The 22,529-nt window shown below is 33.6% G+C and overlaps 7 protein-coding genes and 1 pseudogene across 10 annotated transcripts in view; 5 read left to right on the forward strand and 3 right to left on the reverse strand.

Annotated features, from left to right (window-relative positions):
• The first annotated feature begins 1,930 nt into the window (after positions 1 to 1,930).
• On the forward strand, positions 1,931 to 4,070 carry LOC139098471 (SET domain-containing protein SmydA-8-like). The gene is made up of 4 exons (XM_070650694.1): positions 1,931 to 2,065; positions 2,124 to 2,473; positions 2,750 to 3,501; positions 3,728 to 4,070. Exons 1-4 carry the CDS (start codon positions 1,931 to 1,933, stop codon positions 4,021 to 4,023), a joined length of 1,533 nt encoding a protein of 510 aa, XP_070506795.1. The 3' UTR covers positions 4,024 to 4,070.
• A 1,661-nt stretch (positions 4,071 to 5,731) lies between these two features.
• LOC139098299 (mitochondrial adenyl nucleotide antiporter SLC25A24 pseudogene) lies at positions 5,732 to 7,460 on the forward strand (annotated as a pseudogene).
• Positions 7,461 to 7,792: 332 nt separating this feature from the next.
• PolH (DNA polymerase eta) lies at positions 7,793 to 10,996 on the reverse strand. Its single transcript, XM_070650695.1, has 2 exons — positions 10,533 to 10,996; positions 7,793 to 10,476 (listed from the first exon to the last, which is right to left on the reverse strand). The coding sequence occupies exons 1-2, from the start codon at positions 10,906 to 10,908 to the stop codon at positions 7,907 to 7,909; spliced, it is 2,946 nt and encodes a 981-aa protein (XP_070506796.1). The 5' UTR covers positions 10,909 to 10,996; the 3' UTR covers positions 7,793 to 7,906.
• Positions 10,997 to 11,514: 518 nt separating this feature from the next.
• Positions 11,515 to 12,524, forward strand: LOC139098314 (uncharacterized). Of its 2 annotated transcripts, none has more exons than XM_070650455.1 (4): positions 11,515 to 11,695; positions 11,758 to 11,875; positions 11,952 to 12,047; positions 12,115 to 12,524. In XM_070650455.1, the coding sequence occupies exons 1-4, from the start codon at positions 11,682 to 11,684 to the stop codon at positions 12,223 to 12,225; spliced, it is 339 nt and encodes a 112-aa protein (XP_070506556.1). In that variant the 5' UTR covers positions 11,515 to 11,681; the 3' UTR covers positions 12,226 to 12,524. The 2 variants fall into 2 exon arrangements, with proteins under 2 accessions (XP_070506556.1, XP_070506557.1); XM_070650456.1 differs by having other exon boundaries at positions 11,958 to 12,047.
• A 668-nt stretch (positions 12,525 to 13,192) lies between these two features.
• On the reverse strand, positions 13,193 to 14,098 carry LOC139098196 (uncharacterized). Its single transcript, XM_070650321.1, has 4 exons — positions 13,946 to 14,098; positions 13,613 to 13,883; positions 13,366 to 13,552; positions 13,193 to 13,304 (listed from the first exon to the last, which is right to left on the reverse strand). The coding sequence occupies exons 1-4, from the start codon at positions 14,057 to 14,059 to the stop codon at positions 13,286 to 13,288; spliced, it is 591 nt and encodes a 196-aa protein (XP_070506422.1). The 5' UTR covers positions 14,060 to 14,098; the 3' UTR covers positions 13,193 to 13,285.
• Positions 14,099 to 16,635: 2,537 nt separating this feature from the next.
• On the forward strand, positions 16,636 to 18,858 carry LOC139098474 (synaptic vesicle glycoprotein 2B-like). Its single transcript, XM_070650696.1, has 4 exons — positions 16,636 to 17,066; positions 17,441 to 17,523; positions 17,714 to 18,596; positions 18,654 to 18,858. The coding sequence occupies exons 1-4, from the start codon at positions 16,693 to 16,695 to the stop codon at positions 18,838 to 18,840; spliced, it is 1,527 nt and encodes a 508-aa protein (XP_070506797.1). The 5' UTR covers positions 16,636 to 16,692; the 3' UTR covers positions 18,841 to 18,858.
• A 392-nt stretch (positions 18,859 to 19,250) lies between these two features.
• Positions 19,251 to 21,091, forward strand: LOC139098475 (synaptic vesicle glycoprotein 2B-like). Its single transcript, XM_070650697.1, has 3 exons — positions 19,251 to 19,642; positions 19,700 to 19,782; positions 19,844 to 21,091. Exons 1-3 carry the CDS (start codon positions 19,269 to 19,271, stop codon positions 20,899 to 20,901), a joined length of 1,515 nt encoding a protein of 504 aa, XP_070506798.1. The 5' UTR covers positions 19,251 to 19,268; the 3' UTR covers positions 20,902 to 21,091.
• The window catches only part of MICAL-like (protein), a 28,558-nt gene continuing 26,984 nt past the window's right edge, over positions 20,956 to 22,529 (reverse strand). For all 3 annotated transcript variants that reach the window (XM_070650025.1, XM_070650027.1, XM_070650026.1), the window contains 3 exons: positions 22,300 to 22,499; positions 21,833 to 21,979; positions 20,956 to 21,769 (listed from right to left, as the gene is read on the reverse strand). In XM_070650025.1, coding sequence (XP_070506126.1) covers positions 21,698 to 21,769; positions 21,833 to 21,979; positions 22,300 to 22,499 — 419 coding nt within the window. In that variant the 3' untranslated portion in view covers positions 20,956 to 21,697. The remainder of the gene's footprint in view (positions 21,770 to 21,832; positions 21,980 to 22,299; positions 22,500 to 22,529) is intronic.

Below are 22,529 nucleotides of genomic sequence, written 5' to 3' on the forward strand. Positions count from 1 at the left end.
TTATTATTGATTGGTTGAATATTGGATCATCCAGAGATTATGGAACGTCTAACATTGACACCTAAGAGTTTTGTCTTAAAATGAAGGATGGATTCCAGGCACGGAAACGACAACCTTTCTACGTGATATACGGATATGACACCTTGAATAATTCCATCAGACTGAAACCGAAAACGGAATGAGGTCTTCAAACTATGTTTAAAAAAATTATTGTCTTAAAACTAGAAGTTTTATTACAGATTTCCCACTAGTGAGCTAAATGTGTCATTTTATTGATTTTATTGTCATAATAAGGAAGTTTAAAATATTCTAAACGACAACATTCGCTAATAGTGTTAATCTCCTGCCCAAAATATTCAGAATTCTTCGCGGGCAATATTTAAGCGATAGTAAATTTAGTCAAATGCCAAAAGTGTGCAAAACAACATTCCCGAACAGCACAACGTGTTTGCTAGGGCACCGATACGTTGGCGTATTAACCGTAACGCGAAGCTGCCATGATGACATTATAACGGCTGATTTCGACTAGGCTTAAACGATTTCCCGGTCCCGTCAACTTTGCCAGAACAGGGAATCGTGAAAGCCTAATTTCGACTCATTTTTACAGCGAGAAATGCGATTCACTACTTTATGTTGCTCGGGTTTGTGGTCAATATTGTTGAATTTTACAAATTTCACATCCAATTCTCTCATGGTCCATAATTTACTAGAAACTGCGGTTCACAGATTTCATTCTATTAGCATCTGTTGTTTATTAAGTAAGATTAATTGCATAAACATCGGGTTATTCCCGTACAATTTGTGGTTACTCGCAAAAACATTAAGCAATGCTGACATAAAAAGCATATCCGACGAAATGTGCAGGCTTTAAAATTCTACAAATTATTTCTCATCAGATTAAAAGTCTTTTTCAATTTAATTTTATATCAGATATGACAACTAAAGATCTTTTGGCTCTAAATATTCTCCCCAGTTTCTTCTATTTTTATGCAAGAGCATACATATCTGATAGAATCGTTCCATACGCAGTAGAGGCTTTAAAATTTTCTCTGCAAAAACAAGCAAAGAGAGAATAACGAGCATCGGAACTGACAATAAATGGATGTTAATGTACTATTTTGACGTGTCGTTATGTCTGTTTTGAGTATGATTAACTTACTAAACTAAAAATATGCACGGAAGAAGATATACACGACTCGTGTGAGGTAGGATATTTGTCAATAAGTATGGATTTAAATATCCTAATTAACCTTGATTCTATTTTATTCTGCCAAAATTTGAGATTCTGAATGTTTTTGTAGAACTATAAACAAAGTCAATGACTTTAATATGTTTTGTTTATTTTTAAATAATTATCAACAGAGTGACATTTCCAGTTTGCGATACGATTGGGTACGAGAGTGTTGGGTTAATAATTCAAAATTTAAGGCTGTTAAAGAATAATAATAGTAATGAATAGGTTAGGATTAATCCAGTGGTGGGCATCCTGTGTGCAGCGTCACAATAGTGTGCGGTCAAAAATATTTGGGAATGGCATGAACCGTATATCGTGTGGGGTTTTGGTCGAGTCAACCAATGTGTGCCGCGAAAAACATAACATTGCCCTCCACTGTGGTGAGGGTTGTTGCTATACGTCTATATAAGTACATAAAAATCAGGGGCATACCCAGAAATATTTTGAGGAAAGTGAGGAACAGGTTTGAATTGTTTGTACAGGTCCACCCCTATCTACCCACTCCCTTCGAATACGCCCCTAATAGAAATGCTCCTTCTAATCCCCCCGTTACTCCAGGCTATTTTCAAACTTGATCATTAACTAAAAATGAATTGAATTTATTCGACTTTTTTTCTTTCTTATTCCATCGATAAGCTAGCCAAAATATATTTTTATTCAGTTTCTAGACACATTCGTATCAGAACTACATAAAAAATGGAAAACTGTGCAGTGTGTGGTGTTGAATCGAAGCAAAAATGCTCTGGATGCAATTTAGTGTTTTATTGCTCACGAGATCATCAAGTTGCTGATTGGAAAAAGGGACATAAGACGAATTGCAAGTGCTATGATGTAATAACTGATATTATTATATTTTGGAAGGTCTTTCATAACCTTTATTAATTTCCAGATCTTATGTAATGACATTTTGGGACGCTACATGGTTGCAAAGCGTGACATTAAGCCTGGAGAAATTATCTTACGTGAAAAACCAATTGTCATTGGACCTAAGACAATATCAAATGTGCTGTGCTTGGGATGCCATCAATCATTGTATGGAAATTATTACAATTGTTCAAAATGCACGTGGCCGTTATGTGGAAAGAGCTGTGAGACCTCAGAATATCATGTAGAAGAATGCAAAATTATGTCCGAAAAGAATTTCAAAACGTCAATCAAAGCAACAGGAAAATTGGAATCAAGCTATTGCGTCATAGTTCCTCTAAGAGTGATTATGATGAGAAAGACACAACCTAAAATGTAAGTGATTTGATATTGAACTGGGGTTTGGAATATCTCACTTCCTTCCCCATATCCTACCCCACCCCTTAACCAGACAAAGCTTCTGCTTAGTGTTCTATACTAGAATATGTTCTGAAACAGTATTGTGCATGAACCGCATGTCGTGTGTGGTTTCAGTCATGACACGACCTTTATGCGTCTGGAGCGAAACTCCGTACCCAGTGTCAAATTTGAAATATTCCTACCTAGACCAATCTCTAACAAATCTATCAACTCCTTCAATCTTTCCTTTAGGTACGAAAAACTCTCAAAATTAGTCTCACATCTCGATCAAAGGATATCAACAAAGCTTTATGATGTGCTTCGAGCAAATCTAGTTCCATTCATATTAAGCTTCCTTCGAATTCCTGACATTACCGAAAAGGAAATTCTGGAAATTGCTGGAATCTTAGACACAAATTGCTTTGAAGTCTTCCTCTCATCCAAAAAGGTAAAAGCACGTGGAATTTTCTTCGAAACAGCTATGATGGCACATGAATGTATTTCAAATACAAAACATTTTGTGGATGAAAATTTAGAAATGAGAGTTTTTTCGACACAGCAGATAAAGAAAGGAGAAATGATCTTGACAAGCTACTCACATCCTTTAAAGACAACTATTGAAAGACGAATGGCAATAAAAATCGCAAAATGCTTTGACTGTGTATGCCCAAGATGCACAGATCCCACAGAAAAAAATACATTTTCATCATCGATCAAATGTAGCACATGTGAAGACGGTGTGCTGACATCTTGTGATCCACTTACAAACTTATCTGAATGGAAATGTATAAAATGCGAGCATAAAGTTGCAGGCGCAAAAGTAATTCAATTAATGAGTGAGATTCGCAACAGTTTGGATCGTTTGAACAAGAGATCGGTAGTTGACTGTGAAAATTTTATGAAAAGCTACAAGAAGTTCTTGCCAGATTCGAGTGTGTTCATGGTGGATGTGAAATATGCACTGTGCATGCTTTATGGAAATGTTGAAGGGTACTTTTATGAAGGTAGGTCTTTTGGATGGGGTTTAACCCTCCCAAGTGGACCGAAATATGTTATAACTGGTTGATGGCAAGTTAATGTCCAGTTGATGACTAGCTCTAACGTATTTAGTCCATTCAGGCTTGAATCGATCGAAGTAGACTTGGATCGTCTTTTCCATACAAAATCTGAGTAGGCTTCGAGTTCTGTTTAGCTTTTATCACTTCCTAATCATATTATTCTCATCCACAGACTTGTCGCTAGACCAAATTCAAAGGAAGCTCCAAATTTGCAATCAATTACTATCCGAACTCACTATTCTTGAACCCGGAATTTCCAATTCTGTTCTAAACACCAAATTCGAGCTTAATGTTGCCGAAATTTTAATAATTAAAAGACAATTCAAGCCAAAAGACGAGACATCAAAACTGATCGCAAGCCACATGGCAAAAATTACTGAAATTTATAATTTATTGAGAGTAGCTAGTGACGGAAAAGCTTTAATCGATAACCGTTTTAAGAAAATTAAAGAGGAAAGCTTATTGTAGATTTTAAAGCTAGACTTTGTAGTTCACTTACATTTACATAAAATGTGTGTGTGTGTCTAAAAATAGAAGTTTACCGGTCAAACTGTTTGTTTTGATTTTTTTCGTCTTATAAACAATGGATATTTAAATGTTAGAGGATGTTTAATGACGTAAGTACGTATTTTTGACGTCTATAGATTTTACAATTTATGCTTTTGTGTGGATATTGATTGAAATGTTTCATGTGATAAGTATTTGGGTGTCTTGAGTGTTGTTTACTGATGGATATAGGCTAGAGGGTCAATGCAGCCGTCATGGTGTCATCAGGACAACTCCCAGTCAAATCGATAATACGGCGACCTAGCTCTACCTTAGCAAACGCGTTGGTCTGTTCTGGGAGTCTACAGCTACACGAAACTCAGTCTACAGCCAAACATAGAGTTTATCTCTAATTATTAATTATGTTGATGACTGTCCACTAATTTGTGACTGTTTTCTTCCACATTCCTAAGCTTTATCACATACTTTACACGGGGTTTTCCCATTAAATCTTTTATCTATGACTGATGCAGAAATTTAGCTGATAATGACACAAAAGTTACCCAAAAGCATGACAATAGTCAATTGTCACTCAAATTTTCACCAAAATAAGCCGTGTCAATAACCAAAGTCATCGACTTTTGGCACAACAAAAACATCGCATTAATTAGTTAGATACGAAATGGACAACATAATAACACACATGTATTGAATCCAAGCTGATAACAAGCATTCAAAATATTTTGATAAAAAAAAAGTTTTAAGGAACTGAGTAAATAAATATAGTATCAATGGGTCGAACATTGTTTACAAAAAATTTTCAATGCGAAACATTTGTCAAGGAGATACAAGAATTAAGCGTGTGATGTAAGGGAAAGAAAACAATTTTTTCGCTCTAGATAAAGAGACACAATACTTAGTTATATCTAAAATAGAAATGATCAAAACATCATGAGACTTAAAATGGGCTTGTCCGTCTGTTTTCTAATGCGTGTGTTTATTCGCATCTAAATCAATCATCAAAAGAGAATCCAGGCTTATGACTCATTATACATACATAAATATTCAGCACCCACAACTGCGAAAACTGAAATTGCACACAGTCCAAAGTCTTTAAAAAATACTTTTCCTGCTTACAATCATGTCACGTTGCGGTTGTTTATATTTATATTTATAATTTTCCAGGCTTGATCTTCCCTTCTGTAGGTCATGATTGACACTGCATTGAAAGAAAAGAACCTTCATCCTAGTTACTGATAATCGTGAGACTTTGAGTCGACTAGTCGGTAATGAATTAAGAAGGTTACTAAAGTTTATGACATATTAGTATCAAGTATCAGATTTTAACATGCAACGGGTGAATATCACTACATAGATATGTGTTTACAATAGCTGTATGGAATGAACAGAATACAAAAAAATATTTTTTTTTCTCTCTTCTAAAAATACTTTTGAAGTTGTGTGTAGTCGAGTTGGAAGGCCGTTGATGGAATAACATTGAATGTCAATCGCGCATTTGATGGATCAACTGATACTAAACAGGTGGGTTAACCGTCCATATAATTAATTAAATGGTAGGAATTGATATTCAATAAGGAAGAAAACATCCTCGCTTCTGCGCACGCACTTCTTTTAGGTCAGTAGTGATTAACTTTGGAAAAATCAATACACTCATGTCAGTTTACACAGAGAAGATTCACATCTCGTACCAAAGTGTTGGAGCTTACTCGCTCGTGTCACAAAAACCACAGCTATTGAGAAAAATAAATTCAGGCTAGCATGAAAAATAGTAATAGTTGAAGTATCTAAGCGAAAATAAGTCGTGAAAAGTTCTTAAAATTAATTATTAAGGAATAAACCAAATAACAGACATAAAAATGGGCGAGTCAGACCTATTGGATGAGAAGGATATTAAAAAATATGAACAAATATTTAAGAAATTAGACGTAAATAATAATGGTCGTGTTGATATTCATAATTTACGTGATGAACTTGGAATGTCTGAGAAATATGCTCAGCAATTTATTAACAAGTCAGACAGAGATTCATCAGGTGATGTCAGTCTTAAAGAGTTTGTTAGTTACTTGCAAGATCAGGAGAAAAATTTGCGTCTTCAATTCTCAAAATTAGATAGAAATCATGACGGGAAATTGGAGCTTGATGAGATGATTGCAACTTTTAAAGAATTAGGCGTAAATATGGATTATAGTGAGGCAGTGCGGCTATTTAATAGAATGGATAAGGATGGGAGTCTCGATATAAGCTATAATGAATGGAGAAGTTTCTTACTCTTAGCACCGTCCACAGATATTCATGATATTGTCAAATATTGGAGACACAGCACATACCTTGATATTGGTGAAGATTTTACAGTTCCGGATGATTTTACAGAAACAGAATTAAAGACGGGATTATGGTGGAGACATTTAGTTGCTGGTGCCATAGCTGGTGGTGTTTCAAGGACATCGACAGCACCAGCTGATCGTTTAAGAGTCATGTTACAGGTTTACCATTCAAAACAAAAAATGACAGAGTGTTTTAGTTATATGTTAAAGGAAGGCGGATGGAGGAGTTTATGGCGCGGAAATGGCTTAAATGTTGTGAAAATAGCACCAGAATCTGCATTGAAATTTATGGTCTACGAGCAGGTCAAGAGATTTATTCGCGGCGATACAAATCGTCCATTGACAATATTTGAAAGATTTGTATCAGGTGCTGTTGCTGGATGTGTCTCACAATCAGCGATTTATCCACTGGAAGTTCTTAAGACACGTCTGGCAATCAGAAAAACTGGTCAATATAATGGAGTTTTTGATGCTGTCAAGAAGATTTATGTGAATGAAGGAATTAGAACCTTCTATCGTGGATATATTCCTAACTTGCTTGGTATTATTCCATACGCTGGAATTGATCTTGCTGTCTACGAGACACTCAAGAGACATTACTTAAGTACAAATGGTTCACAAGTTCCACAAGTGTGGCTTCTCTTAGCTTGTGGAAGTACCTCATCGACAATAGCACAGGTTGTGTCCTATCCTTTAGCTTTAGTACGAACGAAACTACAAGCAATGAAAGTGAAAACAGCCGATGTCAGCTTAATTAATGAAGGCATTGCAATGGCTCACAGTCCAATTCGTGAACATACAATGACATCGATGTTCAAGAAGATCGTCAGAGAGGAAGGCTTTCAAGGTCTTTATCGTGGAATTACACCAAACTTTATTAAAGTTCTACCGGCTGTTTCAATTTCTTACATTTCTTACGAACTTGTTAGTCAAAAATTGGGAATTAATATGGCTTAAGTTGTTCAATTTTGTTATCATGTTATCAAGTATTTCTACGCTTATCATCGTTGTGAAGCAATATTTTTAAATTATTTATCGACTCTTTGATATTTTTCTTCATAAATTATTACAATTTTTATCATGTTTCTCTCGACATTAATTAATTATTAACCAATTGTGCATTTACACTCAAATCCATCTATAGCTTTGTTGAATGAACAAAAATTTAAAATAATTAAATCGAAATAAAATGAACAAACATTTCATGAACGAATTAAATTTAAAATTTGTTTGAATTTTCAAAAACCGTTATGATTATAGTCTGGGATTCAAGACTGAAAATGCAACAAGTTGCTGATTGTCAAAGCACACTTCGGAGTGAATTTTTAACTTTCCAAAAAAAAATTTTAAAATTAACGAAATTTTTTTTTTTTTCAAATTTTCAAATATATTTTGACCGTTATATTTTAACCTTAGGAATACTATTGCCTACTTTATTTGGTAATCGAATCTAATACTTTTGTCTGCATATCTATGCTTATTACACTCTAAGGATATTAAATACTATTTAATTATACCTGTCATTCTTTAAAATATTCTTTCAAACTTTTGGCACTTCGAGTATCTTTCTTGCTTACGCACGGTCGCTTCCGTTTTGTCGCTGAATTTGTACTTGTAATTGTATTAACTTTCATTTGATCCATTCGCAGTTGCTGTGCAAAATGATAATCTTGATGCATTTGGATATTGTCTATTTCTATTAATTGATTGCACTGATCACATAATATGCTGTTCTCCCAACTCGTGTCATTCAGCGATTCCTTCTTAGTGAATTTCTCAATTAAATTCGTTTGTGGCTTTGTGACTGCCTTAACGATTGGCTTTTGGGATGGTTTTGAAGTTGTGGCTGGTTTTGGTTTCTGACTTTTTTGTGTGCTTTTCTTGTCGATTTTCTGCAGCAACTTCCTCTTCTGTTCAGCACGATATTCCTCACGTTGAGTCATCGATATCTGCATTGCTATATGCCCGTCAATATGTGTAATCATGTCCAGTTTTCTAATCATTTTGCCGCATTCCAGGCATTCCTCAAGTGGATTTAATATGTCAAGCATATCCGAGACATTGTGAGGCTTTTGAAGCTCTATATATGAGCTGGCATAAGAGCACGATGGAACTGCTTCGTCCTCTTCTTTAATATTGCTTAAAGCTTTATGCGATGGACCTGCTTCATCAAGCTTAATGTTTTTAGAATTATTGCCATTTGCTGCTAAAGGTTCGTTCTCTTTTGATTTAACAGGTGACAAACCAAGAAATGACCGTTCTAGTTTGAGGATCTCTTCTTCATCATCGTCAACTTCAAGCTGTAAATCAAGTAAGCTGCTTGGACGAACATCATCATCATTGAAAAGTTCGTCGCTTAATTGAGGATTTGGAATTTCTTCTTTCGTTTCATTTTCTAGTTCCGTTAAGCTTTCATTGATTTCAGGTACGGAATCTTCTTCTTTGTAGATTTTGCTGTCATCTGCACTTGATTCCTCAAAATTCATTTTCCAATGAAACTCATCATTGCTTGAGAACCCAGCAGCTTCCAGTTCTATAAGACTTATTGGATCGAATTGTCCTGAATCTTTAATTAAATTAATAAAGAAGTCAACGTTGATTCCGTTTGTGAAAATATTTGTAGGAATCTCCTCAGCCATGTCCTTAGTTCCATCACTTCTAATTTGCTTCCAATTTAATTTAATTAATGATGGATTTACTTTTTGGTCTGTGATGACTTTTTGAACTTTTTCGTCAAGTTCTATAAACAGCTCTAACATCCAGTGCTTTAATGTCTTTTCACCTTTGATGGCATTTTCAGACGTGAACTTGATACTTGATTTTTGGCATAAATCTCTTGTCTGTTCCTTAATATTAGCTTGTGGCTCTAAATCATCACCTTTGTCTTCAACTATTGCTTCTTTATTATCCTCTGACTTTGTTTGTCTTACTTTTGGAACTACTGGATTTTCTAATTTTACTGTCGCATTTTCAGACTTGGATGCGACGATTTTGGCTTTTGGATTGTACTCAAACTTTGCGAACAGATTGTCACTTTCTGTTGTTGATTTTTCAGATTTTGGCACTTTCGGTGATTTCTTTGCATGATTTTTCAGCAAATCCTGAACACTTTTACTACTTCCTTGACCTGCATTCGCATCTTCAAGCTTTCCAGCTGATATACCCAAATGATTGATATTATTGCTTAATAAAAATGTTCCTTCAGCTTTAACCAATTGTGTTGTGTTCTTTTCAATCGTTTTAAATGCTTCCTCTCCAATTTCGTCTGATGTGAAGCTGTTCACTGACTTTCCATTCAATGGAACCGTTCGTGAACTTGATACACCTTTCTTATTAAACATTTGAGTAAATTGGACAATCATTTGCTTTGACAGTCGATTCGTTTCCTCGTGATCCTTGTCAAGCCTTTCTTTTAGTTCCTTTGACAGTTCCTTCAGCCAATATTTCAGTGTATTGACATTCATAATCTCATTCTTTCCACGAAAGTTTTTACTGACGGCAATCGACTTGCTCATAACTTTTCTCTCAACCTTCTCTAAATCAATTCCGCGTGCAATTAAGTACAGAAAATTTCCAATTCTCGGTCCGAAATGCTGGTGTAAATCAGCTTCTTCAAATGGAAGTAACTCGCACATTAACTTAATGCCTAATTTCTTACAAACTTCTTCGCCTATTTTGCCTCCCATACTCTTAATCTTATGGATCTCTAAAGTCTCAAATAGAATCTTAACTGAATCTATTGGAAGTACTGTCTGCTTATTTGGTTTATTCATTCCACACACTAATTTTGCAAGGATTTTATTGTGAGCTATTCCTGCACTGCATGTATATCCTGTTTGTTCCTTGACTGCTCTTCTAATATCACTTACAATGGAAGCACCGATTAATAATCTCAATTTACTGCTTTCATATGATTCATCCTCACATGATTCGCTTTTGTCAACTGCCATAGACACTTCCTGAATAAATTTCCCAATGTTATCGTAGCCAACGATGTATGTATTGTGAAGATGCTGTGCTGTTAATGTGAAGCTCTTCTCTCTCATTTTTTGGACTCTTTCAGCGACCATTTCTGTTATGTCCATGTATGCTGAAATGAATAGGATTGTATAGAACATACAAAAATATCCACAAAATAAATCCTACCTTCATCAATCGATGCACGTTCAAGATTCTTTGTGAATGTTTCAAAAACATCGGCTACTCGCTTGCCTGCATCTCTGTATTTTGATATATCAGCTTTATTGAACTTTGATGGCACTTTAACACACACTAAATTTGGACATGCTGCTTTTGCTTCATTTTCTCTCATATGTCGTGTCACTCCCAATGCTCTGGCTGCATAATTAACTGCTATGATTCCTGCATTTTCAGTATATTGAACAACAGCAATCGGCTTTCCACCTAAATTTGTTGGATCCAGTAATTCCTCTACTTGACAATAGAAACAGTCCATATCAATCAGCACAATGACTCGGTCATACTTTTCTTTTAGTGTTATATACGATTTTGACGAAGTCATTGTGATTTAAATTAATTAATTTAACAAAAACATTTGAAACAATTTTAGCGCTTAAATTTTGTGAGTGCCAGAGTTGGAAATCTGATGTCTGATGCTGTGAACAAAGAAAAATTGTATGAATGTGAAGTTTATAGAGGATAATACATTCTCTTACTTTTGATGTGGTTCGTAGCTTATAACATTACGTTTCGGCTGTGTACATGCTGTGATTGATGTTGATATTTTGATCTTTGATGTATTGGGTTGCCACACTGGATTTCGCATCTTTTTCGAGGGCAAGGAACTTTCTCATACAAATTTCAAGTAACGAATGCAGCATAAAGCGCATTAGTTAATTAATCAAATTAATTACAGACTTATCAGAATGAAAGTGTCAAATTGATTACACAATAGATGCTAAATCACCTACTGAGATTTAATACTAATTTAAAATAAATTCAACGGTTAAAAATCATTGAAAATTAATCTCAGGATTAAAATCCTAAAATTAGCTAAAATTAATTCAAGGATCTTTGTAGCTTGCATCAGAAAATGCAACAATACAGGTATTTTATCCAGTTTTACAAGTTAAGTTTGACAAATGGACAAAAAGCACATGCCAGTCTTTTCATGAAAAGACGCTAAAAATACACATAAACAGAACGGAAAATTCATTAAATTTTATACATTTTTGATCTATTTAATCGGAATCAAGAGTTGCAATTGCGAAAAAACGCAAGCAGATCATAGAGATTTAAAGATAACTGCAGTAACAATTTAGAAGAGGCACAAACATGGAAAGAAATACGTAATTTTTTCATTTGACCTATTTTTCCTTGTTTTTTGGTTCAACATATTTTTCATTTACAGACGTTCAATTATACCGAACAATATGAACAGCAAACCACGAAGTAATGGTCCTATTTCTCCAAGAGAAATAAATTCAAACTATAATCATCATCAATCGCAGCACTGGATCTTAAAAACTGTAATATTTTTTAACTTAATTAAAATTTGTTCTTTCATTGTCCTAATCACAGCATTTTTTTATTATAAATTATCAGCAACAGCAGCAGCAACAAAATCATCAACATCCACATACTCCTTATCATCCGAATTTAGATTTGATTAATTTCGTGTCTAGTGCTTGGAAGGAGAAAGTAAGTTAAATTTACTTCCTTATTTGATGCCATAATCGTCATTCATGTATTTAACTTTTACTTTCAGGTTTCATCAGACAAAACTGAATATTTTAAGGATTACAAGTCAGAGAGCAGTACCGATAAGTTTTGTAACTTTGATTTGGACGGATTTCTCTTGAAAATGCGAAACTCTTAAATCTCTATTATTGGATATTTACTGACTGTTGGAGAAATTATAATTTATATCATCCTCATCGTCATTATTTACTGATTTTTTAAGGAAAATTTTTTTTTAAACTACTTTTACTCTGTTCATTAAATTGCTGTTTTTTTTCCTTTTCTGGGGAGAATTTCTTTTATATTTCAAGCGAATCTAAACGAGTTCTATATGGAACATGATTTTAATTTGATTTTATAATATTTATATGTACACAATTCCAAAATAATTTTCACATTTTCTCACGTATATAATAATAAAACATATTTTGTAAAGAAGCCTTTTGCGGGATCTTTTTGAATGTTTGTGTATGGTGTTAGTCAGTCCAGTGTAAGGAGACGTGCTGTCTAATTTTGCTGGACTGATTCTCAGTCTTCTTGGAATGGAATATTTATGTCCAGAGAGATTACAGGATCTACAAACAATATCTCTGGATTATGATATATCTGTTCTTGATAAAGTCATCAAAATTAATTATGCAATAGTGCTATGTAATAGCAGGAATTGCCAGAACTCCTTAGTTAGGCGATATCGGGTAATATTCCTTCCAATCTTTCATTTTCCAAAAAAAATCCTTCCAATATTTCCAAAATTACACATTTCGTTCCAGGAATCAGGAAACTGAAATTCCAATTGGAAATAAAAACTTCCAATAAGATTTCCATCCAAAGAAACACAAGATTCAGAAGTAAATCCGTCAAAACTATTCAATTTAAAACAACAATCATATACAGAAGGAACTGAACCGATGGACCAAAAAGTCAAACATTGAGAACCCCCAAAGCATAAGATTATAACTTACGTCACTAATTTGGTAATAAAGGAGAGATTAGTCAATATTTTTGTACTGTAAGATAACAACATTTTATCAGCAATGAAACACTTGTTAAGGAAATTAACGACAATGCGATAAAATGCAATCATTATTAGTTATTAAAGAGGGTAATTGGATGTTCCTTAATTAAATTTTTTTATTGATATTACATCACATACAGTTCGTCATTAATTTTCATCTGAATCTTCTTCAATTATGAACATTTTATAAGGCTAAGCCACAACTGTAAAGGAAGTAAATTTTAAAATGTTATCAAGTAGATAAAAAATGAATTAAAGGCTTACGCTTCAGGGGAGTGAAGAATGTATCTGAAAAGATGATCTTGGAGTCCAATGTCTTGAAGTAAAGCTCCGACTTTGATGTAAACTGATTCGGAAAGGGAAGTGCTACGTCCAAGGACTGAAATTTCTTCTCTTGATCTATTGAGTGGTAAGTCAGTGCATGACCAGACGATGGCGTAGTTTGTGTAGTCTGTGAAAATCAAAAAGTATTAATTAGAGATTATTTGGATTTCTTTATCAAAATAATTACCGGAAGCATGGATTCTGTAGAAATATTCAATACTTCCACCAGTAACACGGTCAACAGTTCCATTAAGTAATGCTCTCATTGGACTTTCGTTAGGGAAAGCAACTCTAACGACGCTGTTCTCAGCCATGCGACTTCCTCTGAAGAAACCAGTTCTTTCAACATCAAAGACTTGTTGAAGCCCTCTACGTGTATAATGGTGATCAATGCATTGAACCATGTCAGCATCATCTCCATTAAGACTGTGTAAAACTTCGAACCAGATTCCAGTGAACTGTAAAAGATATTCAAATGATAATTGATAAGGATATGAAGATGTAGGTCCATCAAGCTTACAAATGCTGGTGTGAAGTTTTCTTTAGCTGGAACAGTATCACGACATGGATGGTCGAATTCAACAAATCCAAAGACAGTGCACAAAAAGGCAAATAAAATGATCAAGGACTTCATTTTCGATTTAACAATCTTAAGAACCACGAAAAGACTGAAAAATATTTTTTCTCCTATCCATTTTTATACTTTTTAGCTTAACTTTCATGCATTCTATTGAGATTAATTTTATCAACGTGATAACTTTTGTAGCACTTAATACACCTGTGAATTATGATTAGGTTATCTTGTTTTGCTGGAAGTGCGATATAGTACAAGCCCTCAATAGTTGTCTATATCCGAGTACTTTAATTTATCTACCTTGTTTTTAAATCATCTATAAGTTCGTCCTTATCAGAGATTTAATATGATGACAGTGCGCAGCTGTTACTTGATGATCATTATCAATTATTGCTGATGTGATTTATGTTACATAGTGACAAGTTTGTGCGACTAGATATTAAATTGCTAAACTGATTCGATTACTAGATCAGATGATGCGACGTAGGATGCCATTGGGAACACGTTGTGCTATTCGGATTAACCTTTGGTGGAAGTGGGTACATAAAGCTTTTGATGATTAGTTCCTGTTGATCCACTATTAATAGCAATTGATTGCTGTTTCTCCGTCACACGACTTGTTATCACTTCTGTTTCTAGTAACGTGATCCCCTGCGTGATCCATAATAAAAAGTTTTGATTGATTGTTATTCTTTAAGGCGCATAATAGCTAAGTGGCCAGAGCTCGAATTTAATTGATTGATTAATTGATTTAAAGACGACATCTAGGCCGGATGACATAATTATGTCAAATGGATGATATGATATTCCAAAGGAATGAATCACTTGGGGACTTCGTGTTTGAAGATCCAGTAACCATCCATTAAATTATAGTCCGTATCCAACATAAAACTGAAGACATTGAAAGACAAAATATCCATAATGTCGACACGACAAGAAATATATACCTCATTCAAAATTGTACTAAAGATTCCATTTTCCTGGAACCTCAAAACTTTTTATTGTGTCAAAGTATTTCCTCATTCATTTGTGATGATATGATGGTTGCATAAAGCATTAGAAATATCAAAATTAGCTGATACTAGGCAAGGTTGTAAGTATGTCATTTTTAAAGAAACATTAATGAGGAAAATCCATATTCTTCCCGGGATTATCTTGGGAATATCCCTGATTACTTTGATTATTTACACTATATAAGCCGATCAAAATCCTCAATTAATTCATTAGTTTAAAATCAAATCTATAATAGTTCAGTCATGAAAGTCTTAATTATCTTCACATTTGTATTCCTTGCTGTTGTTTCTGCAGCAAAATCATCACCTCAAACTAGACCTGTTCATGGAGCAACTCCACATAGTCGCGATCGTAGCAACGAAAGAGATGTTGACATTAATGAAGCACGTCGAGCAATGGGTCGTGGAGATGCATGGTTAGCTAGAAAAGAAAAAAGAAATGGAACTGAACGAAATGTTTATGAAGGAAGTTATCAAAGTTCGGAGGGAATGGTGCACTTTAGAATGGTCGTTGCTGCAGCTGATGGACATGTTGTCACCGTTATTCGATTGGCTCAAGCACCAAGACGACAAGGATAAATATTAAAACCAGGAGATCCCACCAGGTGATCATTCCTGTTCCATATTTACAAAAAATTATTATTTAATATCAAGGTTCATCTGCCATGTGTAGATAAGAACATTACAATAAATTGTATAGCCATAAAAGTTTTGAAATTTTTTTATTGCTGGGTAAATATGTTCGTAAATCATAAAGAGGGATAGGGAGGTAGAAATTCTCACATCTGCAATTTATCTTCTCGCATTCACAGTTGGAGTAATTTTTGAAAATTGTGCTAAACTTTTCTCAGTTTTTTGATTTTTAATAGTAGTTTTAGGATAAATCGAATGTAATTTTTATGCATGAAAATGTAATTATTTACAATCAGTCATCGTAGAGTGCTTGAAGATTTAGCTCAATTTTTGGAATCTTATAGTGATTCTTAATCAGTAACAAGTGGACTTTAAAAAATTCTTATTTAAATCGCTCGGTAGATTGAAACAAAGTGTTGCTTACTTATACCAAAATCCCTACTGCGATAGATCACTTGTTGTATCATCCCAAAGCCTCTAGGTCTAGAGAATTGATGAAACCAACGATGTCCAAAAATTACTGTTTGTGCTTATGTTAAACAACATCAAACTCCTTATCACAATGTTTAACCAGCTGTAAACATCACAGAGGTAAGTGCAATCAGTTACAAGAGAAAATTATTAATCAAAACCCTTTTGTATTTATGGTGTAATTGTAATTTAATTAAAAATACTTCCTCATGAAAATATAAATGAAATGAGATGTTTATTTTTCGGAGTTCAAAAACAAACTGAACTAGACTGAACTTTTTTATATAAAAAGGGGTTTTCAACTAAGTACAATAAATTATATTCAAATCCTAAATGAACGTTATAAAAACGTCAACGGTTGTTGGCAGGGGGCGGACAGAAATTTTGACGCACCAGAGTCTAGAGTGATTCACAATCTTATGTTAGCTTGTGTTTGCTGCTAATTTATAGCTGTTATCTGAAGATTCCCTGGTGAGTATAAAAAACGATGAAAATAATTAAGCACAGATCACTCTGTATTTTAATTTTGTGAATATCAGAAGTGCTTTGAGAAGAAAAGTTAAATTATAAAAAGTCATGGCAAAGGAAGAAAGTCACACTTTAGATGATGCGATTGACAAAACAACTTTTGGCAAATTCAACTGCATAATGATTGTAATTTTTGGACTTGTTCTAGCATGTGGATTTCTAGAAACAAGTTCCATCAACATGATTCTTCCAATTGCTCAATGTGAATTAAATTTGAGTAATTTCCACAAAGGATTTTTAGGATCAGTCAGCTACATTGGAATTATTTTATCGTCCCACTTTTGGGGATTTATGGCTGATACTAAAGGACGAAAAAAAGTCGTTGTTCCAGCATTAATTTTATCATTTATTTTCACTGTTATTTCAACATTTTCAAAGTCATTCTGGTTTTTGGCTTTGTTTAGATTTTTAAATGGATTTTGGTGAGTTTGAATTGTGACTGATTGATGTGATTAGTTTAGCAAAAGTTTAAAATCATAAAGCTCAGAAGATTTTGCTTCAAGAGATTTGGTGATTAAACTCGAATTCAGAGATTCAGACGTTAGCTTGAGTTTTAAGTGGAACTGAGTCGATTCGAGTAGATTTTTTCACACAAAAATCAAGTCGACTTTGAGTTTTGCTGCTTAAGTCCAATTTAAGGATCTAAAAGCACAAATCGGTTAATCGGTTGATCCGACATTGGGCCATCATGGTACTGACTTGGTGCTGGATTTGGTTTAAATTCACGCATAACAGAATCACGGCGGCCTATTTACGATTAATTTATGACTAATTCTAATAACTATTCTTTCAATAGCATTTGCGCGTCTCAAACAATCATTTACGCCTTCCTGGGCGAATTCTGTTCCATGAAGCATCGTGATAGAGTTTTACTAGTATGTAAGTAACCAAAGGTCACACTATTTTTCTTCAAAACAACATAATCATCATCATAAAGTTGTTTAGTTTAAACTTATAAGTAGGTTAAGAAAAGTGGGTGTGTTGCTGATTACTGAATTAGGCATCAAGCACCACGTTTTTTAAAAATTATCTTATCATATTTACTTATTTTATTCCTTTGTTTTCCCAGCTTCCGTAATTTATGGCATGTTCTGTTTGATAAATCCCCTGAACGGTATTTTATTCCTGAATCATGAACACTGGAATATTTACATTCCTATCATAGATCTGAATTATGGTACTTGGAGAATATTTATGTTGATGTGCGGTATACCTAGCTTGTTATCAGTAATTGGAATGATCTTCTTTATACCTGAGTCTCCTAAATTTACTTACGCACAAGGAAATGAAGCTCAAACATTGGAAATTCTTACATCGATATTTACGTACAACACAGGAAAATCAGCAGATGAATATGAAGTTAAAAGCTTGATTAAGGATCAAGAATTTTTGAAGAAGGATAGCAAGTCAGTTGGATTTTTAAGATTTATGTGGTCGCAAACAACTCCATTGTTTAAATATCCAAATCTTAAGAATACAATGACTGCTTGTTATCTCCAGTTTGCTGTTTGCTTAGCTGCTAATGGATTTTGGACTTTTCTGCCAGAGACTTTAAATAAAGTTTCAATTTGGCAGGAGAAAACTGACTCGGAATCATCAACACTTTGTCAGGTTTTATCGAGTTTTGATATTAAGAGCAATGTCACAGCCTACATTCAGGAAGAAAGTCTTACATGTGTCACAAAATTGGAACTCAGCACATTCACAAATGTTACAATACTTCTACTACTGCATACAACAATTCTACTTGTTATCTCATTCCTTATAAGAAAAGTTGGAAAACTTGCCATCATTGTGACTTTCATGTTTATGTGCGGTTCCTCAAGTATTCTATTAATGATCGTACAAATTCCTGAAATATCTATTTACCTATATTTCGCAATGTTGTTAGTCATAGTAAACATGAGTGTAATAAATGCATCAACTGTTGAACTCTTTCCGACAGCCTCTAGGTAAGCTTGACAATATTATAAATCAACAGAAATTAAGTAAATATTTTCATTCTTTAGAGCAATGGCAGTTTCAATATCAATGATGGCTGGAAGGATAGGAAGCTTTGCTGGTTCGAATTTTGTTGGATTATCGATAAAGAATTATTGTAGCTATACGTGGCTGTTACCTGCTATTTTACTGTTTTGTGGTGGATTTCTTGCATTTACTATACCAAATATCAATAGAAAGACTATAAAGAGTTGATTTTTGAATGAATTAGAATGGATTTTTCTTGATTTTTGATATTTTACAGCTAAACAATAGCCGATTTTGATCCATTTTTGTGTTTGTATCTAATTGTGATAAATGTAGTTTAATTAAAACGACTTCCTTACAAATTTATTATTTCACAGCAATGTTTATTTATCCGCGTACAAAAACAGACTGAATTTTTCAATAAAAAGGGGTTTTCAACTATGTAAAATAAATATTATTCAAATTTTAAATGAACGTTAAATTTACCAACCCTGCAAAATTTCTGGAAAGAACTTATTAAAACATTAAGGAATACTTAAATAATATCAACAATCTCACTGATAAGTCTTATTATGATAATAAAGCTCAAATAAAATACTTTTCAGCTGTATCAATTTCAGTTTCGTTTTAAAATTCGTTACGGTTGGTTTTGCAGGATGATACAGCCATCAGAATATTCATTTGAAGATGCAATTTCGCGGACGGGATTTGGAAAATTCAATTATATTCTGATTGTTTTATCTGGACTGATGCTAGGATGTGGATTCTTGGAAGCAAGTTGTATCAACATGATTTTACCTATAGCTGGATGCGAACTGGATCTTTCAAATTCCCAAAAAGGATTATTAGGATCAATTAGTTATATTGGAATAATTTTATCATCACATTTTTGGGGTTTTATGGCTGACACGAAGGGACGAAAAAAAGTCATTGCACCTGCTTTATGCCTTTCTTTTATTTTCACTGTTATCTCAACGTTTGCAAAGTCATTCACGTTTATACTCATTTTCCGATTTTTAAGTGGATTTTGGTAAGTGTATAATTTTGTAATTGATTGGACTTGATGATAATTCATTAAATATGCCAGTATTTGCGCGCCACAAAGTATTACGTATGCATTCTTGGGAGAGTATCATTGTGTCAAAAGGCGAGGTAGAGTTCTGCTCTTCGGTAAGATTTTCAATTTTGACATAAAAATTTGGTATTTAATTCCTTTACATTCATTCCACAGCATCATTTCTGTACGGTCTTTTCTGCTTAATCAATCCTCTCAATGCTTTCGTTTTTATAAATCAAGATAGCTGGTATGTTTACATTCCATACCTAGATATAAATTATGGAACATGGAGACTATTTCTTCTCATGTGTGGAGTTCCGAGTGTTATATCAGCAATTGCCTTGATAACTTTAATTCCTGAATCTCCAAAATATACATACGCTCGAGGTGATGAATCCCGGACATTGAAGATTCTTCAGAAAATATACAAATTCAATACAGGAAGGCCAATTGAGGATTATGAAGTCAAGTGTCTAGAAAAGGATTCTGAATTTTCCGAAGGCAATGACAATAGATCAAAAGGATTCTTTAAGTTCGTTTGGTATCAGACAGTTCCACTGTTTCAGCATCCACATCTTAAAAATACATTAACAGCTTGTTATCTACAATTTGGACTATGCTTAGCAAGCAATGGCTTTTTCACATTCTTTCCCGAGATACTTAATAAAGTGTTCATTTGGCTTAATGACAATCCATCACAAACAAGCACAGTCTGTGATATTCTCGAGAGTTATGATAAAAATGTGAATATTAGTTCCATTGCTGGAGATACATGTGTTACAAAATTGGAATCTAGCACTTTTATTAATGTCACAATATTAACAGCATTATTTAGCATATTGTGGCTGATTAGTTCAGTAATTATTAACAAAACAGGAAAGCTTGTCATTATTGCAACAATTCTATTTGCTGGTGGAATATCCAGCATACTGATTATGTTTATAGAATATCCAAGAGTATCAATTTACCTTTACTTCCTTTTATTGATTGCAAATGTCAACATGAGTATCGTAAATGCATCAACTGTAGAATTATATCCAACAACATTAAGGGCAATGGCTGTATCAATTTCATTAATGTTTGGTAGAATCGGAAGTTTTACTGGTTCCAATTTTGTTGGATTAATGATCAAAAATTATTGCTTTTATACTTGGTTATTACCTGCTACATTATCTATATCCGGTGGTCTGCTGGCATTTACAATACCTAATATTAATAAAAGAATTAAGTGATGGAATCAACTGTAAGTTAAGGTTAATGACATGCTGTAAATACTCAATAAAATCTTTTGTTTCTTTTTTTGCATATCTTTATTAGGATTTTTTGATGATTAAAATTTACAAAAATAGCACGTGAAAAATATTAATTAATTAAACTATTAAGTGTCTCACATTAGCCATTCAATATTTTTCATGTACTGCTTATTGGATGCTAAATATAAGAGAAAATATGATAATTAAAATTTAAATATGGGCATGATAATAAACTATAAAAATGTCTTTTTAAACTTCCGCGTGGAATACGGAAGGTACTTTTTCCATTCAAAATGATTTTTTAAGCCACTAATTGCGATTTAATTAACTTTTTTTTTTTAATTTGAAAACTTATTGCTGCATTTAATGTCGCGTAAATACTTTTTCAATCAATTCTCTATGGACCGTTCACTTACAGAATAACGAACTTTTTTCAAAAATTACAAAATAACGAACTTTTTTCAAAATTAAAACAATGGATTTCTGAGAATTTCCATTGTTTACATCAGACCTAACCCCAAAACGTATTAAGTGAACGGCCTCTTATCACAAATATTGCCAAAAATTATTTAATGATTTGCGTAGTCTGTATTGTAGTCAGTTATTTTTAATAACATCACTAAGGCATTTTACTAAGTCTGTCTAAAAAACTGTGAGGATCAATCCCGAAAACAAATCAACTTTGTTATTGCTATGAACAATGTATTTTTAAAAGCAATTTGAAGCTTTTAATGCTAATTGGCATAAGTAACTTGATGATATTTCAGACTGTAGCTTAAAATAAAAATTTCTTCTTCTTTTTCTTCTTTTCTGTTGTTTCTGGCTTTATTTCACTGGTGTCCAAGTCCTGATTTAGAGAGAAAATGTTCAGTTAGTGCTGTGGATGTTAGGGAAATTCAGTGGAACTTACTTTATCGGCATCGTTTAGCTTTTTGTTCTTCATTTTCTTAGCTTCCTTCAGTTTTTTCTTCTCCTTTTTCGATAATTTCGTTGGAGTTTGATTTAAGTATTCCTGATCAAGTTTTGCTGTATGGCTTTCCATTCGTTGCTTAATGCTCTGTTGAAGAAATTGGAATTTATTAGCATTTTATATTGAAAAATTAAAGCTTGCTGTATGTCCGAGTTAGCAGGAAATCTTAACGTTAGTAAGGTGTGACCAGTAGAAATCAATGACAATCTAAGTTATTGAGTAGCAAGCATCTCTGACCAAATTCAATAACATGGGTTTGATTCCCATCAAAGATAAAAACCCGAGCTTGAAGCTGACTCGGATCTTAAGTTAGGTATAGTCGATATTAGTGTAGAGTCGATTCAGTTTCAAGTTCTGCTTACAATCCCTCCCAAAATCTAAAATTCAAACTAATCCTTAATACTCACTAAATCTTCTTCTGCTTCTCTTAATCTATCCATTTCAAGACAGTCAACGACTTCATTTCTCAACTGTACAATATCAACTAATCTGGCTATAAGAGCTTCTTCTTTTGTCTTATCGGAATCTGTTTTGTTTTGCTCTGGCTGTGCCATTAATGTGCGAATTTCATATTCAACATCTGCTTGCTCTTCTTCGAGACGATGTGCTGTGAAATGGAAAGCAATTAGCTTTATGG

The sequence above is a fragment of the Chironomus tepperi genome, unplaced genomic scaffold (assembly GCF_022539635.2).
Source record: "Chironomus tepperi strain 1889 unplaced genomic scaffold, CSIRO-AGI_Ctep_v1 contig_445, whole genome shotgun sequence".
Taxonomy (NCBI): Eukaryota; Metazoa; Arthropoda; class Insecta; order Diptera; family Chironomidae; genus Chironomus; species Chironomus tepperi.

Coding starts and splice junctions, on each gene's coding strand:
- LOC139098471 (XM_070650694.1), top strand. CDS start 1,931: ATGGAAAACTGTGCAGTGTGTGGTGTTGAATCGAAGCAAAAATGCTCT. Junction 2,474..2,749: donor AGAAAGACACAACCTAAAAT/GTAAGTGATTTG, acceptor TCTTTCCTTTAG/GTACGAAAAACTCTCAAAAT. Junction 3,502..3,727: donor TGAAGGGTACTTTTATGAAG/GTAGGTCTTTTG, acceptor TCTCATCCACAG/ACTTGTCGCTAGACCAAATT.
- PolH (XM_070650695.1), bottom strand. CDS start 10,908: ATGACTTCGTCAAAATCGTATATAACACTAAAAGAAAAGTATGACCGA. Junction 10,477..10,532: donor ACGTGCATCGATTGATGAAG/GTAGGATTTATT, acceptor TATTCATTTCAG/CATACATGGACATAACAGAA.
- LOC139098314 (XM_070650455.1), top strand. Junction 11,876..11,951: donor AGCACTGGATCTTAAAAACT/GTAATATTTTTT, acceptor ATAAATTATCAG/CAACAGCAGCAGCAACAAAA. Junction 12,048..12,114: donor CTAGTGCTTGGAAGGAGAAA/GTAAGTTAAATT, acceptor TTTTACTTTCAG/GTTTCATCAGACAAAACTGA.
- LOC139098196 (XM_070650321.1), bottom strand. CDS start 14,059: ATGAAGTCCTTGATCATTTTATTTGCCTTTTTGTGCACTGTCTTTGGA. Junction 13,884..13,945: donor AAAACTTCACACCAGCATTT/GTAAGCTTGATG, acceptor TATCTTTTACAG/TTCACTGGAATCTGGTTCGA. Junction 13,553..13,612: donor CTACAGAATCCATGCTTCCG/GTAATTATTTTG, acceptor TGATTTTCACAG/ACTACACAAACTACGCCATC.
- LOC139098474 (XM_070650696.1), top strand. CDS start 16,693: ATGGCAAAGGAAGAAAGTCACACTTTAGATGATGCGATTGACAAAACA. Junction 17,524..17,713: donor TGATAGAGTTTTACTAGTAT/GTAAGTAACCAA, acceptor TTGTTTTCCCAG/CTTCCGTAATTTATGGCATG. Junction 18,597..18,653: donor CTCTTTCCGACAGCCTCTAG/GTAAGCTTGACA, acceptor TTCATTCTTTAG/AGCAATGGCAGTTTCAATAT.
- LOC139098475 (XM_070650697.1), top strand. CDS start 19,269: ATGATACAGCCATCAGAATATTCATTTGAAGATGCAATTTCGCGGACG. Junction 19,643..19,699: donor CGATTTTTAAGTGGATTTTG/GTAAGTGTATAA, acceptor TAAATATGCCAG/TATTTGCGCGCCACAAAGTA. Junction 19,783..19,843: donor AGGTAGAGTTCTGCTCTTCG/GTAAGATTTTCA, acceptor TTCATTCCACAG/CATCATTTCTGTACGGTCTT.